We start from the raw sequence: 16,444 nt of genomic DNA on the forward strand, positions 1-16,444 counted from the left end.
GAATATTTGAGCAGGTCTCTGCTAAAAGCACTGGCCCACCCGGCCCCAGAGCCTCTCTGAGGCCGGGAGAAGTGCCGGCTGCCGCCCAGGCATTAATTATTTACAGGATAGAGCTGCGCAGCTTCATGCGTGCCAGGCTGGCAAGCACGGCCCTGGGGAGCGCTGGCTGCCGGCTCCCCGGCCCCCATGCCCAGCATGGACAGGGACCATGTGTGCGTACCCCGTCCTGGTGCTGCAGGCCCCCCAGCCCCTCCACAGCCCCTCATCCCTGTGGGTGCCCTGCCTGGGCAGTGCCGGAGCTGCCCTGTGGACCCTGCACCTCACCAGCCTAGGGGTCACAGGTGAGGCTGGTGTGCGCAGGGGGGAACGAGCGGGAGCACAGGGGTGGGATGTGCGCTCATTCACACGAACGGGGGCTGTCAGCACCGGTGACAGTAGGTGCAGGTGTGCGGGGACCTGCTGCCATGAGCACGGGGGTGAGCATGAGGTGGGGCGTGAGGAGACGGCGTGTGGGGCGCAGAGAGCTCTGTGCTGGCGTCAGAGGGTTCCGCAGGGACGTGCACCAAGCAGGCACCACTGCGCAGCACACGCCAGTGCTTGTCCCTGTCCTGCTGTCCCCTCGCCAGCGCTGCCTCACTCTGGATCAGCACCACAACCCACCCGTCCTGCTGGCCTGGGCCGAGGGGCGACATGGGGGCACAAGGGGCGTGCGCAGGGCACGCGTGGGGCTGGGCAGCGGGCAGGCAGTGTCCACTGCGGCGCCGTGCTCGGGGCTTTCAGCGCTGCTGGTGCTGCTGCTTGTGCAGCGCTGGTGCACAGTGCAGTGCCAGTGCTGGTGCCAGAGGTCAGCTGGTGTGGTGCCAGTACCACTGCGGTGCTGGTGCTCAGTTCAGTGCCAGTGCTGGTGCTCAGAGCGGTGCTGGTGCTGGGTGCGGTGCCGGTGCTGAGTGCGATGCCAGTGCGGGGTGCGGTGCCGGTGCTGGGTGCAGTGCCGGTGCCGGGTGCGGTGCCGGTGTCGGGTGCGGTGCCGGTGCCGGGTGCCGGGTGCCGGTGTCGGTGCCGGGTGCCGGATGCGGTGCGGTGCCGGGTGCAGCGCGGCACGGGCAGTGAGCGATGCTGCCCTGCCCCAGGGCTGCGCTGGCCGGGCCGTGACCCCCGCAGCCCCCAGCCCGGCCGCTCCGCCCAGGAACTGCCCCTGGCAGGTACAAATGGGGACGGGTCCTGCCCAGACCGGGTGTCACCCGCCCTACCCTCATTTCTCACCCCCCGGCGAGGAGGGGCCGGGGGGGCGGGCAGGCTCCGGCGCGCAGTGGGTGGGTGGGTCGTGGGGGCCACGATCCTGCCCGCCTCTGCCCGTGGGGCGCCGGGGATGGGGCCCACGCCGCTCCCAGTGGGGTCCCCTCCCGGGGCACCGGGCTGCGGGTGCTGGAGCCCAGCCATGCAGGAGGCAGGGACGCCGTGGGGACACACCGGGGTCGCCGGGGCTCAGGCGGTGCCAGCAGCGCTGCACAGGGCCAGGCTGAACCACTGCGGTCGGTCACAGGGGGCCGGGACAGCCTGGCCAGCTGGACTGGGCCACACTGGGCTGACCGGGACCCGGAGTACATAAACTGACCCGGATCACGAGGGGAATGGGACCGGGAGCAGGACCCGTCCAGGAGCACCCGGGCCGGGGTTCCAGCCGCAGCCGCCTGCTCGGTGTGTGAGGACGCCGATGGGGCCGGGGACGGTTCCGGTTCGCCCACGGGCCCCGCAGCTGCCGCTCCCCGCTGAGCCGGAGGCGTCCGGCCCCGCGCACTCCATCAGGGGGGCAGATGTCGCCGCCTCAGCACGGCCATGGCGAGCGCGGCCGCTCCTGCGGGCACTGCCGGGCCGCAGGGGGCCGGGACCGGGGCCGGGGCCGGGGCCGGGGCCGGGGCCGGGCTGGCAGCGCGGCTGCGAGCCGAGGAGCTCCGTGCCGGGGCCGCGCCCGGGCCGGCTCGCCGGGACGCGGCATTTGGGCTCCCCCGGCATTTAATCACCTCCCGCGAGCCCCCGGAGCGACAGCGCGGACGCTCGGCCGATGCGAGCGGGGCGCGGGGGGAACATCGGCTGTGAGCGGCGGTGCCGGCCCGGCCCGGGCTCCCGCAGCGCCCCCGCCCGCTCCCACGTACCCCGCGGGGCAGCAGCCGCCCCCGCCCGCCCAGCCTCGGGGGGGCCGCGCAGCCTCCCCGCGCCGGCAGCCCCCGCCGGGTCCCCAGGCGGCACTTGTTGCTCGGGATTGGAGCAATAATCGTAACCATAACGAGCCATTACGGCCTTTAACGGCTTCTGCTTTGCATTAGCGGGGCCGCTCCTTCCCCTCCAGAGCCCTGATCCAATCACCCTCCATTAGCGCGGCTCCAGGCTCCGGCGGGCAGCGCCAGGGAGCCCGCCCGCCGCCCGGCAGCGCCGCGGCACCGGCACCCCCGGCACCGGTACCCCCGGCACCCCGATCCGCCAGCGCCGCGGCACCGGCACCCCCGGCACCCCGGTCCGCCAGCGCCGCGGCACCGGCCCCCCCGACACCGGCCCCCCCGAACCCCGATCCGCCAGCGCCGCGGCACCGACACCCCCGGCTTGCCAGAGCTAGCAACGCCCCTTGACCCCCCAGCCTGGGACCCTGTAGCCTTGCTCTCTGCACCACTGCCCAGACCCCTGCACCCTCTGCCCCCAGCACAGCCCCCTCCACCTCCCGCTGGTACAGCCCTTGCACCCACTGTCCCCCAGTTCAGCCCCGTACGTGCCCCCGCAGGCCCCCACGCACCCCTCATGGCCCCCTGCCCCCGCAGTGCCTGTGCAGAGGGGACACTGCCCGCTGCCAGAAGCCCTGCCCCTTGACACTGGGTCCACGGAGTCACAGATGGTTTGTGTTGGAGGGACCTCCCCAGCCCCCCAGTGCCCCCCCTGCCATGACAGGGACATCTTCAGCAGCTCAGGTTGCTCAGACCCCGTCCAGCCTGGCCTGGGGTGTCTCAGGGACGGTTCATCCTCCACCTCTCCGGGAACCTGCCCAGGCTCTCACTGCCCTCGTGGGGAGGAATTTCTTTCTTACACCTAATGTAAATCACTGCTCTTTCAGTTTAAAGCCGTCACCCCTTGTCCTGTCACTACGTGCCCTTGTATTAATAAAAAGTTTGTCCCCATCTTTCGTGTAGGTCCCTTTAGGAGGTGGAGGCCACACTAAAGTCTCCCCGGAGCTTCTCTCCTCCAGCTGAACCCCCAGCTCTCTCACCCGTCCCCAGCAGAGCTGTTCCAGCCTCGGGTCACTCCTGGGGCTGCTCTGGCCCCTCTCAGCAGGTCCATGTGTGTCCTGTGCTGAGGACAGAGCTGGACCAGCACTACAGGGGGGTCTCACAGAGCGGGGCAGAGGGGCAGGATCGCCCAAACCTGCTGCCCACGCTGCGGGTGACACAGCCAGGACACGGGTGGGTTCTGGGCTGTGGGTGCACATCGTGGGTCCTGCTGAGCTTCTCATCAGCCAGCACCCCGAGTCCTCCTCCTCGTGGCTGCTCTCAGCCCATCGCTGCCCAGCTCGCGCTTGTGCTCGGGGCTGCCCCGACCCACGCGCGAGACCTCGCACTTGGCCTTGACCTTCACGAGGTTCGCACGGTGGGCTCGACCCCTCGCGGGGCCCGCGGTGCCGGCTGCATGGGGCGGGCACGGGGGGCACGGCAGCGCTGGGCACGGTCCCCAACCCCAGCCCCGCGGGTCACAGCCCCGAACGGCCCCGCCGCCCGCACCGGGGCAGGACGGGACCCTCGGGACCGCGGAGCCCACGGTGTCCCCGGGACCCCCCCGCCGCCCCCGCCCTCGGCCCCACGGAGCTCTGCTGCCCCCTGGCGGCGGCTCGGGCACCCCCCCGCACACAGCGGCCTCTCCGATTGGCGGCGGCTGCCGTCTGTCAAGAGAGCGCCGCCCGCCATTGGCCACCGGCGGGGGACACCCGCCCCGAAGCGGGTCTGCGGTCCCTGCCCGGCGCGCTGCCCGTACAACGGCGGCGGGGGCGCCCCGGTGACGGGCGGGCGGGACGGGGGTTCCGCCCCACCGAGCGCCCCGGGAGCGCCGGGGGTCCCTGCGGGGCGGGGTCAGCGCCGGGACCGGCGCGCGAGGCCGCAGTCCCCGCCGCGCCCAGCAGGGGGCAGGTGCGCTCCGCGGCGGCCCGGCCTTCCCGGCATGCCTGGCGGCGCGCGCGGCGCGGCGGGAGCTGTAGTCACGGCGTGGGTGGCGGCGGCCCCGCCCCGAACCCGGAAGTGAGCGGGGAGGCGGAGGAGGTTCTAAGATGGCGTCGCCTCCTCAGGGGGGCCCGATGGCGATCGCCATGCGACTGCGGAACCAGCTCCAGGCCGTCTACAAGATGGACCCGCTCCGGAACGAGGCGAGCGGCGGCGGCGGCGGCCGGGCCGGCGCATGCGTGGGCGGAAGAGGCCGCCGCGCCGCTGCTCGGGGGGCGCCGGGGCCGCGCAGGCGCTGTTCGCCCGTCCCGCGCATGCGCCGGGCCGCCCACGCCCCGGGAGGGCGGGGCCGCGAGGGCGGGGCGGGGCCGCTGGGCAGGGGCGGGGGCGGGGCCAGGGGCGGGGCGCGCACAGAGGGGCGCGGCCAGGTGTGAGGGGCGGGGCGCAGGTGAGGGCGGGGACATGCACTGGGGGCGGGGCCAGGGGCAGGGTGTGGCACAGCGGATTTAAGCCCTGTCCTGGCCAGGGAACGGGCTTTCTGGGCCGGGCTGGGCTGGCTCAGCTCGGCTCGGCTCTGTGAGGCTGTGGGTGCCAGGCAGCCCCACCGCAGCAGGCGCTGGGCACCGAAGCAGGGGAGGAATCGGCCACCAGCCCTGTCCCCCTGCCCGTCACAGTGGCAGCTCCGCCCGGGGCCCCGGGGCCGGGCCGTGGGGTGAGGCTGGTGCCGGTACGGGTGCAGGGTGGCTCTGAGCCGCTGTCCCACAGGCCCGGTCTGTGAGGGGTCCCTCCGCCCGTGCTGGTGGGAGCTGCCCCCAGCCCCATGTCCCCTGCTGTGCTGCCCATGGGGCACCTTCCCCAGTGTGACGGGGGTTCCTGCTGTCAGTGGGGCAGGCGGGGGCTGTGTGGGGGGGAGAGCCCGAGCAGTGGGGCCGTGCAGGGTGCCTGCAGGTGCCAGCCCAGCGGGCGGGGACCAGCTGACCGTGGCGCGTCTCTGCAGGAGGAGGTGAAGGTGAAGATGAAAGAGCTGAACGAGCACATCGTGTGCTGCCTGTGCGCCGGGTACTTCATCGACGCCACCACCATCACCGAGTGCCTGCACACCTGTGAGTCCCCGCCTCCCGCTGGCTCCGTCGCTGCGGGGTCCCCAGGGTGTCCCGCGGAGCTGCCCGTCCCCACCGGCGGGCCAGCGCTGCCCCGGGGCCGGGGCTCCTGTCTGGGGGGCCCAGGGGAATGTGTCCCCTGGTCAGCGCTGGTGTTTGGGGCTGTGGGGCTGTGCCCCCCCCGGCCCCTGACACCCCCCTCTGGCTGCAGTCTGCAAGAGCTGCATCGTCAAGTACCTGCAGACCAGCAAATACTGCCCCATGTGCAACACCAAGATCCACGAGACGCAGCCGCTGCTCAACCTCAAGCTGGACCGCGTCATGCAGGACATCGTCTACAAGCTGGTGCCCGGCCTGCAGGAGAGTGAGTGTCCGGGGGGCCAGGGTCGGGTGTCCCATGTCACCGGGGTCCTGTGGAGGAGCTGGGAAGGGGCCAGGGCAGGGACAAGGGGAGGGATTGGACGGTTTTGGGAGGCACCTCACTGCGGGGTGTGGGAGTCTGTCCGTGGGTCTTCGAAACGCTGCTGACCCCGTCTGTTGTGGATACTAAACCTGGCGGGGGGGACAGCTTAGTGTGCCAAACTGGTTGTAGAGAGAAAGGCAGGACAAATGGCCTCCAGGCATGGCAGCAAGGGCCAGGGGACCGCGGGGACCGTGCCCGGGAAGCACACGGGGCTGCTTGGGCATGGAGAGCGGAGGGGCGTGCTCTGTGCTGGTGCCGCGGGTTTGGAAGGTCCGGGTGTGGGGACCCACTGGAGGCTCCGGCTGTGCCGGGGCTCCGCGCCTTTCCCTTGGTGGTGCCGGCGGGGGAGCGGCTGCCGGATGGGGAACGGAGCATGGAGGTGGGTGCTGTGCCAGGGCTCAGCACCGCAGGGCCGGGTGCTGGGGCTGGCGCTGCGTGAGTGGCGTCCCTGGGGCCGGGCGCTGAGTGACGGCGCGGTGAACCGGTGGCGGTGAACGCAAAGCAGCACGTGGGGGGGCAGCCCCACGCCGCAGCCTCGGGATTAGCCACTGTCACTCAGGACGGGACGGCGCTGGGGACGCCTCTCTGGAAATGTCACACAGCCACACGGGGGTGGGGGCCTGGGCTGGATGGGGGCACAGCACATACAGCATGGGCCCTGCTCCCCCACCCTGCAGCGGAGCGGGGAAGGTGTGACGGCGACGGCATCGGGGACGTGTCTGTGTGGGCTGGGACAGGGACTGGGGCCCCCCCTGCGGCAGGGCTCGGTGGAGCCCCCGGGGCGCAGAGGAGGAGAACGGGGAAGGAGGGTCTGGTTTCTGGCAGCATGAGCACCGCTGTGCCGAGAGCAGCCCGGACCCACCTCTGGGTGCTGGGGGGCACGGGGGCGAGCGGCGTCCCTGAGCAGCACCGGCCTCTCGTCCGCAGGCGAAGAGAAGAGGATCCGGGAGTTCTACCAGTCCCGCGGCCTCGACCGGGTGACGCAGCCCAGCGGCGAGGGTGGGCGCGGGGACCCTGGGGGCCGATGGCCGGGCCGAGCGGGGTGTGGGGTCTTGCTGCGGCAAACAGGGAGCAATGCAGTGCCAGCAAGGCAGCCATGGGCTGACTCCTGCCCCCTCCCCTCGCTTCCCCAGACACGGTTGGGGGTGACCCCATGGGGCTGCCCTACAGCACCTTCGATCACTCCCGCGCCCACTACTTCCGCTACGACGAGCACGTCTCGCTGTGCCTGGAGAAGCAGAGGTGAGCGCGGGCAGGGCTGCGGGACAGGGAGGGGCTGGGGGGGCACCAGCATTGCTGTGTCCCCTGGCCCCCGCGGAGGGGGACGTGGCTGAGCTGGGGGGTCCTGCCGCCCCTCTGGAGCTGCCCCAGCCCTGTCCCCCGAGGCCGCAGCGTTCATCGCTGCCGCGCGGGCGCTGCGCAGCTGCCTGCCGCTCCGACAGCAAAGTCAATAAGCGGCAGCTCTGGGGGCTGTGGTGGGATCGATGGCTGCAGCTCGGCTGCCACCGTGCTGTCCCCGTGCCGCTCAGCTGCCACCGTGCTGTCCCCGTGCCGCTCAGCCGTCCCCGGCTCCGTGTGCCTGACGGGCGGGCGGGGGGAGCGCTGGGGCGGGCAGGGGCACCCAGCCCAGGGCAGCCTGTGCCCCTGCAGGGGGCGGTGCCCCCAGGGCGTACAGCCCACAGCCCCCTCCCTGCTGCCCCTTCTCTCCGCAGCTCCAGCAAGGACAAGAGCAAGGCCGTGCTGCAGGTGAGCGGGGGTCCCTGCGGCCGCCCTGCTGCTGCTCCAGGCCCCCAGCCCCCGGGCTCTGCCCAGACCTGGCCCCACAGCCCTCGCCCGGGCTCGGCTTGGTGCGCGGGCTCCCGGGCTGGGCTGAGGGGAGCTGGGGCCTCGCCACACACGGGTACTGGTCCCGTGGGGCTGGGGCTCCCGCAGCCCTGACCCACTCCGCCCTTGCAGCAGAAGTACGTGAGATGCTCTGTGCGGGCGCAGATCCAGCACCTGCGGAGGGTCCTGTGCCACCGCCTGGGGCTGCCGCTGCAGCACGTGAGTCTGGGCGCTGGGGGTCACAGTGCTGGGTGGGGTCATGAGCCCCCTGTGACGCAGCCTCCCGTGCGTAGGTGCAGATCCTGTTCAACAACGAGGCCCTTCCCGACCACATGACGATGAAGCAGCTCTGGCTCTCACGCTGGTTTGGCAAGGTGGGCGTCCCCCAGTGGGATGGGACGCACTGCCCACCCCACTGTGGCCCCCACAGCACAGCTCGGGGTGGGGGTGTCCCCATCCGGACCGGGGAGCTCCACGGCTCCCGCGGGGGGACCGTCCCCGGGACGCGGCTCGGTGCGGCGCTGGGCTGAGGCCGTGAGGCTGAGTCGGGAGCCGGAGAGTCAAAGATGATTAATGTCGCTCGCTGGTGACCCGGGTTGCCCACGGCCGCCCCACAGCCGCCCAGCCCGCGGCTCCTCACGGGTCAGCAGGGGGACGGGTCCCAGAAGGGGGTGGACAAGTTCACGGGGCAGCCCGGGGCTCTCCCTGCAGGGGGGGTCGCTCCCACCCGCCCGCGGGTCCAGGGTGGGGGTGTCTGCGTGGACTGTCCGCCCCGGGATGGGGGAGCCTGCCCTGGGGCGGGGGTGCCGGAAGCCCTGACCCCCCCGTTCCCTTGCAGCCCGCGCCTCTCCTGCTGCACTACAGCATCAAGGACAAGAGGAGGTAGGGGCTGGGGGCGGGCGCTACCCCCAGAGCGCAGCCCTGCTCCCCTTGCCCCCCGCTCTGCTCCCCCTAACTTAATACCCTTCCTGCTCAAGTATATTTTTTGAATAAAACTGGAAAATACCCCCCGAGCCCTTCTTCCATCCTCAGGGAGCTTTGGTGGGGCTGAGGGTCTCTCTCTGCTACTGGGGTCTCTGCGGTGGACCTGGGGGCCCTGCTGAGCACCCCACACCTCCAGGAGTGGGGCTGGGGGTAGCAGTGCCTCCAGGAAGGGCTGCAGACATGGGGGGTGCAGTGCTGGGAGGGGCTGAGCCCTGGGGTGCGCTGGGGAGGATGCGGGGGGATGGTGCTGGGGGCCCTGGGGAGCAGATGCAGCATTGGGGAGGGGCGGGCTGGGGATGCACGGTGGGCAGTGGGTGCGGGGGGGCAGTGCTGGAGGTGGGGATGGGGTTCGGGGGGGTGCGGCCCCTCCCGGTTCCTCTCCCGCGCGCAGTTGTGCGGGCACTCGGCAGATTAATCACGGTCACGGCTGCCTGGCGCACGTCCCGGCCCCCCCGCGCCGCCGCCGGTGCCAGAATCCCGATGAGGAGTGATGGGGAAATAACACGCCTGTCGCCTCGGCGCAGGCTGCGCGCCCCCCCGCCGCCCGCGCATAATGAGCCGTAATAAAGTCATGGGCCCTTTGATTGCCTGAGCGGAGGGGGGGGGGACGGGGCGCCCCCCCCAGCTCCCCAGCGCTCGCCTAATTAGCTCGCTATTGTGGGGACAATATCGCAGCCATCTGGGCCGCTGCCGGAGCGCGGCAGGGTCGGGCCCAGCTGCCGGCGCGGGGCGGCCCGGGGGTCCCCGGGCGCGGGGGTCCCTCCCGGTGCGGAGCTGGGGCCGCGCTCCGCCCGCCCGGGCGCCGCGAACACGATCGGGCGGCTGCGGCCGCCGCTCCGTGCGGAGCAACAAGCAGGTGCCGACCCCGAGGGGCCCCGGCCGCGGGGCGGGGCGCGGGGACGGGGCGCGGGTGCCCTTGGAGCGCTGGCCGGAGCCGGATGGGACGTCCCCGTGGGCCCTGGTCCTGCTGGGAGCCCCGTCCCGCTCCGTCCCGCCCCGCACGGCGCTGGTGGTGCCGGGGCTCGCTGCGGTGGCGGCCGCGGCCCCTCTGCTGCCCCCGCGCCGCGGAGCCGGGCGGCCCGTCCTGGGGGCCCGTCCTCAGTGACCGTGGCACGGAGCCGTCGGGGAGCCGTCCCCTCCGGGGGTCCCCAGCCGTTGCGGGGCGCGGCCGCGGCCCCTCCCTCACCCCCGGCCCCGCACCGCGGCTGACCCCGCGGCCGGGACCCCGCGCAGCCGCCGCCGCCGGGGGATCCGGTTACCGGCCCCTCTCCCCGGCCCAGCTGTCGGCCATCCCTCACTCGGGGCGGCCGCGGCCCCCCCGTGCCGAAAGCCCCTGCTAAGTACGTGGTGAAACGCGGGCAGAGGCCCGGGGGCCGCGCTGCCCCTGCGGGGACGGGATCCGTGTCCGGCCGCCGCTGTGCCCCCCCCGCGGTGCCCAGGGCCTCCCTGTGCCGGGTCGGGTCGGCAGCCCCGGGCTGCGCTGGGCCCGCCGGCACCGCTCCGTCCCGCCCCCCGGCACCCACTGGAGCCTCCTGGGGCAGCCAGGGCAGAGGGGCGCGGGGTGGGTGCGGGACGGGGATCCCGACCGGGGCCGCCTGCCGGGGCGCTGGGAGGGCAGCACGGCCGTGAGAGCGGGCGGGGGACGGACGGATGGATGGACGGATGGATGGATGGAGGGGGCGGTGAGGCGGGGGCCGTTCCCGTGTCTTTCAGCAGCGGCTCTGGCAGTCGGTTCCAGACGGCAGAGCAGGAAGCGGGAGCGGGGCCGGGAGCCCCCCGCGCGCCCCAGCCCCGCGCCCCCTCCCTTATCAGCGCCGGCCGCGGAGCAGCCTAATTCAAACCAACTGCGGGGCTGACGTTGGTAAATGAGCCCCCGCCGGGACGGGAGCGGGGGCGGGCGCGGGGGTCGGTGCCAGCAGCCCCTGCCCGCAGTCTTTCCTCATCGCCCGCCGGGGGCTGGGGCTGCACCATCCCCCGGGGCTGCCGGGGTCCAGCAGGGGCCGGGGGCGCTGGGGTTGCGGGGGAGCGAGAGGAGACGGCGGTTCGGGGAATCTGGGGAGGCCCACGGGGGCAGAGGGAGCCCGGGGGTGCAAGGGGAGCCGCAGGCAGCCCTGGAGACGGAGGTTCCCAGGAGAGCCCGGGAGAGCAGGACAAGCCTGGGGGGTGCGGCGGGAGCCCCCGGCTGAGGCCGCGGGCAGTGCCGGGGGCAGCGGGGCAGGGACAGGTGCCGGTACGGGGTCCCGCACCCTTGGCCCGGCTGTGGTGGGGGGGCTGCGAGCCACGATCACGCCGGCTAGTGAGGGGCGAAGGCACTTTGCTATCCCGCCCCCGTCATGCTCCGAGGGGACTAATGGCCGCGGGCTCCAGCCCGGCAGCGCTGGAAACCTGAGCCCCCCGTTCCGGGGGCGGCGGGGGCTGCGCAGCCCTGCCCGGGAGACCTTGGCACGGCCCCCAGCCCCGGGAGCTCCTCGGCCATGCGGGGACCCTGGGGTTCCCACTCCCCTGTCCCCATGTCCCTTGAGCGTGCCCGGCTGTGCACTGGGGACGGTGACACCCCCAGCCCGGGGGGTCCCGGGCCCGGCGAAGGGACTGTTGGGGAGTGAAGGGGTAAACAGCCCCAGCTGCCCCCTCAGCCCCATGGGGTGACACTGGGGCAGGGACGTGCTGCTGTGGTCACCCCCGGTGCCGGGGGGACGCTCCAGCCGTACCAGGGCTCCCGCAGCCCCTGGCCGCCCAGGCGGTAACAGGGTGGCTCAGCGGGAGGATGAGCCTGTGCCAGCACTGTGGGGCTGCCAGGAGGACAGGAGGGACTCCTTGGAGGGGCCCCTCGCCATTAGCCACAATGGCCCCCGTGGCTTTGCTGGCCCTGCACCCTGGAGTCACCATGGAGTGGCAGGATGGGGAACCTGGGGGCACGGCACAGCCCAGGGGATGGTGTCAGCCCCCCTCCCTCCAGTGCCGAGGTCCCCAAGCTGTCCTGCTGCGCCCCCCACCCTATGGCCCCTCCTGACCGCCCCTTGCTGGGGCTGAGCCCCCTTCCCTGCTGCCCCACCGGCCTCGCTCTGGGGCCCCGCTTGTCCCGCCAGCCCCTGCCCCATCGACGGGTGGGCACAGGGATCCCAGCCCCGGTACCAGCTGGTGTGCGGGGCTGGCACAGGCCGTGTCACAGGCCGTGTCACGGGCGAGCGGGGCTGTGCTGAGCACCCCCGGCCACGCCATCCCTGCCACGCTCCGGCAGCGCTGGCTCCCGCGCTGGCGCCTGACAGAGACAAATGAGCCACCTGCGCCTGCCACCGCCTTCACACCCCAGTGCGGGGTGAGTGCAACTCACGCGTGGGGCTGGCCCTGTGACACCCCCACACAGCCTGGGCCAGGGTCCCCCCTCACGACACCACCGTGGCCTCCCGGCTCCAGCCCCGGCAGCGCCAGCGTGGTGGCACCGTGCTGCTGGGCCAGCTGCTGGGCCGCACAGCGGGGCCTCGCGCGGCTGCCAGCCCGCGGCACAGCGGGACCTGCCAGCGCCTCTCCGCGGGGCGCCGACGGATGGGCACCGCGGGGACACGTGCGCCAGGGCCCAGCTGGCGCCGCCCCGCACCCTGATCCCCGCCTCCACCACGGCCCACCCTGAGGGCACGCGCCGGGGCACACGGTCATCCCTGCCGGGCACCGCGGTGACGGCCGGTGCATGGCACGGGCACACTGGCATATGGCTGTCATGGTGTGAATGAGCTGTCATGTTGGCGCAGGGAAATTATCCCGTAACGAGGCGTGCTGGAGATTAGGCTAATGAGAAAATCAAAACACAATTTAATTCCTGTCACTGCCTGATCGTCTTTAAACGACGCCGTGCGGTTCTGACGGGCCGGCATGCTGTGCCCACGCGCCCTCCGGCACCGCGGCAGCGCCGGCCGGTGCCCGCCATGCCCTGCACGGAGGCGGCAGGGCCGGGGAGGGCGGGATGGTGGTGCCGGCTTCCTGCCGGCTTCCCGCGGATGTGGGCACCGGCGCTGGCACCGGGCGCCCCGGCAGCGTGGGAACGGGGGTGGGGGGCACCTTCCCGCGGATGGAGGGGCCACGGCGGGTCCTGCCCCAGCCCCGGGGGACGTGGCCGCGGGGCCCTGGGAAAGTGGTGCTGGCTGCAGGGACCCCGACACCCCCAGCCAGGGGTCCCCACCTGGGCGGGGCTGGGACTGGTGCGGCGCACAGGGGAGCTCGGAGCAGTCCTGGCCACTGATGGGAGCAGCCCTGGCCCCCCAGCCCGGCACCCAGCCCCACCACCAGCCCCACCAGCACCCCCGGCACAAACCCGTCTGCGAGGACAAGCCCGGACCTGGCATCCTCCTGGTGCCGGTGGCGGCAGGGCGGGTGCTCCCGGCAAAGGGGGCGCCGGGGCCGGGCGCCTCCAGCCCATCTCAAGGCGTGCGGTGTGGTGGGGCCGTGGGAACCGGGAGGGAGGGCACCCCGCACCCCCTCACCTTTCCCGGTTTATCTTGGCTGACGGCGTTTCCTGCGGCCCTTTGTCTGCGAGGCTGCGGCCACCGCGCCCCCCCGGCCTTCCTGTGTGCGCCGGGCACGAGGCGGGGGTGCACACCAGCGCCACGCTCACACCGGGGGACCCCCCGTGGAAGGGCTCAGGGACCGCGGCCAGGCCCGGGCACCGACCGGCCGTGCGCACGGGACCGACACGGGACGGACATGGGATGCACACGGGATGCACACATGGGTTGCAGGTGTGGGGTGCTCACAGGTGGGGTGTCACCCAGGCCGCCAGGGATGGGCCAGCGCAGGTGCGGTGCTGCGGGTGCCATGCCGTGGGTGCTGAGCTGTGGGTGCCGTGGGAGCTGCACTGTGCCGTGGGCGCCGCAGCTGGGTGCTCGCTGGCCCTGCCATTGTTGCGGCTGCAGTCCCGCGCGGCCTTTGAAGTCGGGCAACTTCCTGTCCCGGTTTTATGGCCCGATCTGTCTGCACCGCGTGCTTCCCCCGCCATAAATCACTCTGCACGGGGAGGCTCGGGGGAGCGCGGCACGGCCGCCCGCGTGCCCACGGCCCCGGTGAGGGCACCGGCCGAGCCCACGGCTGCCGGGAACGTGACCAGGGCAGCGGCAGGACCCGGGCGAGCCGTGCAGCTGTGCCGGGCTGGCACAGGGACCTGCACCGCGCCACGGCAGCTGGTCCCCAAGGCTCCCACTGGCCACGCTTCGGCCCCAGCGAAGGCGCCGTGGGCACGGGCTGCCCTGGAGCCACCATGGCCAGGGACACTCCTCCCTCCCTGCATGGTCCCAGGGGTCCACAGCCCCAGGCAGGGTGGGAGACACAGGACGGGTGCCCCTGGTCCTGTGTCTTGGCCCCGTGAGCACTCCATCCATGGGGCAGTGCGTCCCCTGTGCTGTCACCCTGCCCCAGCGCTGCAGGGACACAGGACCGGCCGGTCCCTTCCCTGTGGCCACACTGGACCCCCTGCTCCCCGGTGACCCCCAGCAGTCAAATAGGTGCCACGCCTGGTCAGGCTTTTAGGGCAAATCACAGCAAGATTGGAAACAGCCGCGGTCACCGAGGGCTCAGCCCAGCCCAACGCGCCGCACAGGGCTGCCGGCACCAGGGCCGCTGGTGCCAGGGCTGCCAGTGCCAGGGCTGCAGGTGCCCAGGCCGCAGGGGGGTTCCCGCTGTCCCAGTCCCTGCCCGGCCACCCCAGCGCCCTGGAGCTTCCTGCTCGGCTCAGCTCCGGCGGCGCGGGCCCGGCACAGCGGTTACCTTCGCTATTCAGAGCATTTCCTGGGTTTTATAGCCTTCCCCTCCTGGTCGCACCTTCCTCGCAGGAAGCCCCCGGTCGCGGCAGAGCTGGCGGCTCCACGCGCAGCAGGACGGCTCCCGGCTCTCTCCCTGCTGCTCCACGCCAGCAGCGCAGCCATCGCTGCAGCGTTCCCGCTCCCGCCGGCGGCCGCTGGCAGCTGCAGCCCCCGGGTGGGATGGTGTGTTGCGTCCGCGCCCTGGCACCCCCAGAGCTGTGACGGCACTGCTGGGCTCAGCCACTGGCAGGGGTCCTGGCCACACCACACACACCAGGCTGAGCCCCCGCTGCGGCCATGCCAGCGGCAATGCCATCCCCAGCATGCCGACATCACGCTGTGCCGGGGCCCGGTGCTGACCGGCAGCCACCACATGCCTTTTCCCGGTCCGACGGCCGTGCCGGGGCTGCGGGCAGGAGCTGGGATCTCTCCCATGGTGGCAGCTCCATCACCACCTTCCGGCTGGGCGTGCGTGAGCGGGACCCCGGCAGTGGGCACGGGATGCTGAGCAGGAAGGTGCCACGTCCCTGGGCAGGGGGTGCAGAATGGGCCCCGGGATGTGTTGGGCTGTGGGTACCCTGGGAGCACAGCAACCCCACGTCCAGCCCCCGATACCGCTGCCCCCTGCCCAGACCGCTCTGTGGCCCCAGGCACCCCAGCCCTGTCCCCCAGCACCCACCTGCAGCACATCCACAGCCAGGATGGGGGCCCTGCTGCCCACCCCCACCGTGTCCTCGGGATGGACCGGGGCTGCCAGGCAGGTCCCACCAAGGGACGGGGCTGGCGGGTGTCCCTGGAGCCCCAGTGCGGGTGCTTGTGCTGCTGTGGCTGCTGCCCACCCGCTCCCACTCTCCCTAAATCAATTTGGTGGGTTATTGAAACGCCGCGTCTCCGTCTGGCGGCTAATTGCATGTGATCCCAGTCCCGCGGCGGCACGGTCCCCCTCCCACGCCACAGTCATGCAGCACCCGCGCCAGGAGGCTCTGCTGGCGGGGGCACCCACCGCGGTGCAGGGGACAGGGGTCAGGGGCGCCCCGGCGTGGCAGAGGGTGCTCCTGGGGGGCGAGCTGGGGGGCAGCGCCATCCCCATCCCATCCCATCCCATCCCATCCCATCCCATCCCATCCCATCCCATCCCATCCCATCCCATCCCATCCCATCCCCAGCACACAGAGCCACCTGCCTGTGCCACCTGTGCTGCCCGGGCCACCATCACCCCGGCAGGGCCGGTGCTGGGGCCGAGGGGTTCGTGTCCATCCCCATCCACCACCCTGTGGTCCAGCCCACTCCTGCTCCTGTGCCAGCCCGGCTGCCACCCCCTGTGTCCCCATCCCTGCTGGCCCAGCCCATGCCCGGCCAGACCCCCCCAAACACCCCGCGGGGCCTCGGGCGGCAAATTCCAAAGGGCACCCGGGAAGATTAATCCCAGGGCCGGCAGCCAGCCGGGTAACCGGATCGGCCTGCCGGGAGCAGGAATGTGGAGCTGCTGTGCTGGCCCCCCCACACCTGCCGCGGACCAGGGACGGCCTCACCACGCAGGGGTCACCGCAAACCAGCACGGCCAGCACGGCCCTGCCCCAGCTGGGGGACACCCCCTGAACCCCAAACCCAGCAAGGCACCATTTCCAGTCCCAAACCCACAGAGACACGTCCCCAGGACACACAGACAGGTGGGGTCCCCAGTGTCCCCACGCTGGGAGTGACACCGTCATCGGGGTCCCCATTCAGGGAACGGCGCCACCCCCTGTTCCCACATCCAGATGAGCCCCGTCCCCAGGAACACTGTCCCCACACCCCATTCTTCCTCCCCTTTCACGCCCCCGGGGCTCCGTCTCCCTTCCCACACCCCCAGCCGCGGGGCAGAGCCCCCCGAGCCCAGGGGACAGGGACAGGCCAGGGGACACCTGGCCACGCTGGGCCCTGCATGAGGGCTGATGCTGGTGGGCAGGAGGGTCCGATCCTGCACCAGCACGCTGGATGGCTGACCCCTGTGCCGTGCCGTGCCGTGCCGTGCCGTGCCACGGAAGCTGGGGGGCCCAGGCCGGCACAGCTGTTGGGTCGGGAGAGGGACGCAGTGCCCGTGGGGGAGACCCC

The 16,444-nt window shown here is 72.6% G+C and overlaps 1 protein-coding gene across 5 annotated transcripts; it reads left to right on the forward strand.

Annotated features, from left to right (window-relative positions):
- The first annotated feature begins 4,213 nt into the window (after positions 1-4,213).
- On the forward strand, positions 4,214-8,586 carry PCGF1 (polycomb group ring finger 1). Of its 5 annotated transcripts, none has more exons than XM_065060098.1 (9): positions 4,214-4,396; positions 5,191-5,296; positions 5,505-5,657; positions 6,684-6,755; positions 6,890-6,998; positions 7,469-7,502; positions 7,713-7,799; positions 7,860-7,954; positions 8,419-8,586. In XM_065060098.1, the coding sequence occupies exons 1-8, from the start codon at positions 4,301-4,303 to the stop codon at positions 7,914-7,916; spliced, it is 714 nt and encodes a 237-aa protein (XP_064916170.1). In that variant the 5' UTR covers positions 4,214-4,300; the 3' UTR covers positions 7,917-7,954; positions 8,419-8,586. The 5 variants fall into 5 exon arrangements, with proteins under 5 accessions (XP_064916170.1, XP_064916168.1, XP_064916172.1 ...); XM_065060096.1 differs by having other exon boundaries at positions 7,874-7,954; XM_065060100.1 differs by having other exon boundaries at positions 7,716-7,799.
- Positions 8,587-16,444: the final 7,858 nt, after the last annotated feature.

This window comes from Columba livia, chromosome 4, assembly GCF_036013475.1.
Source record: "Columba livia isolate bColLiv1 breed racing homer chromosome 4, bColLiv1.pat.W.v2, whole genome shotgun sequence".
NCBI classification, from domain to species: domain Eukaryota; kingdom Metazoa; phylum Chordata; class Aves; order Columbiformes; family Columbidae; genus Columba; species Columba livia.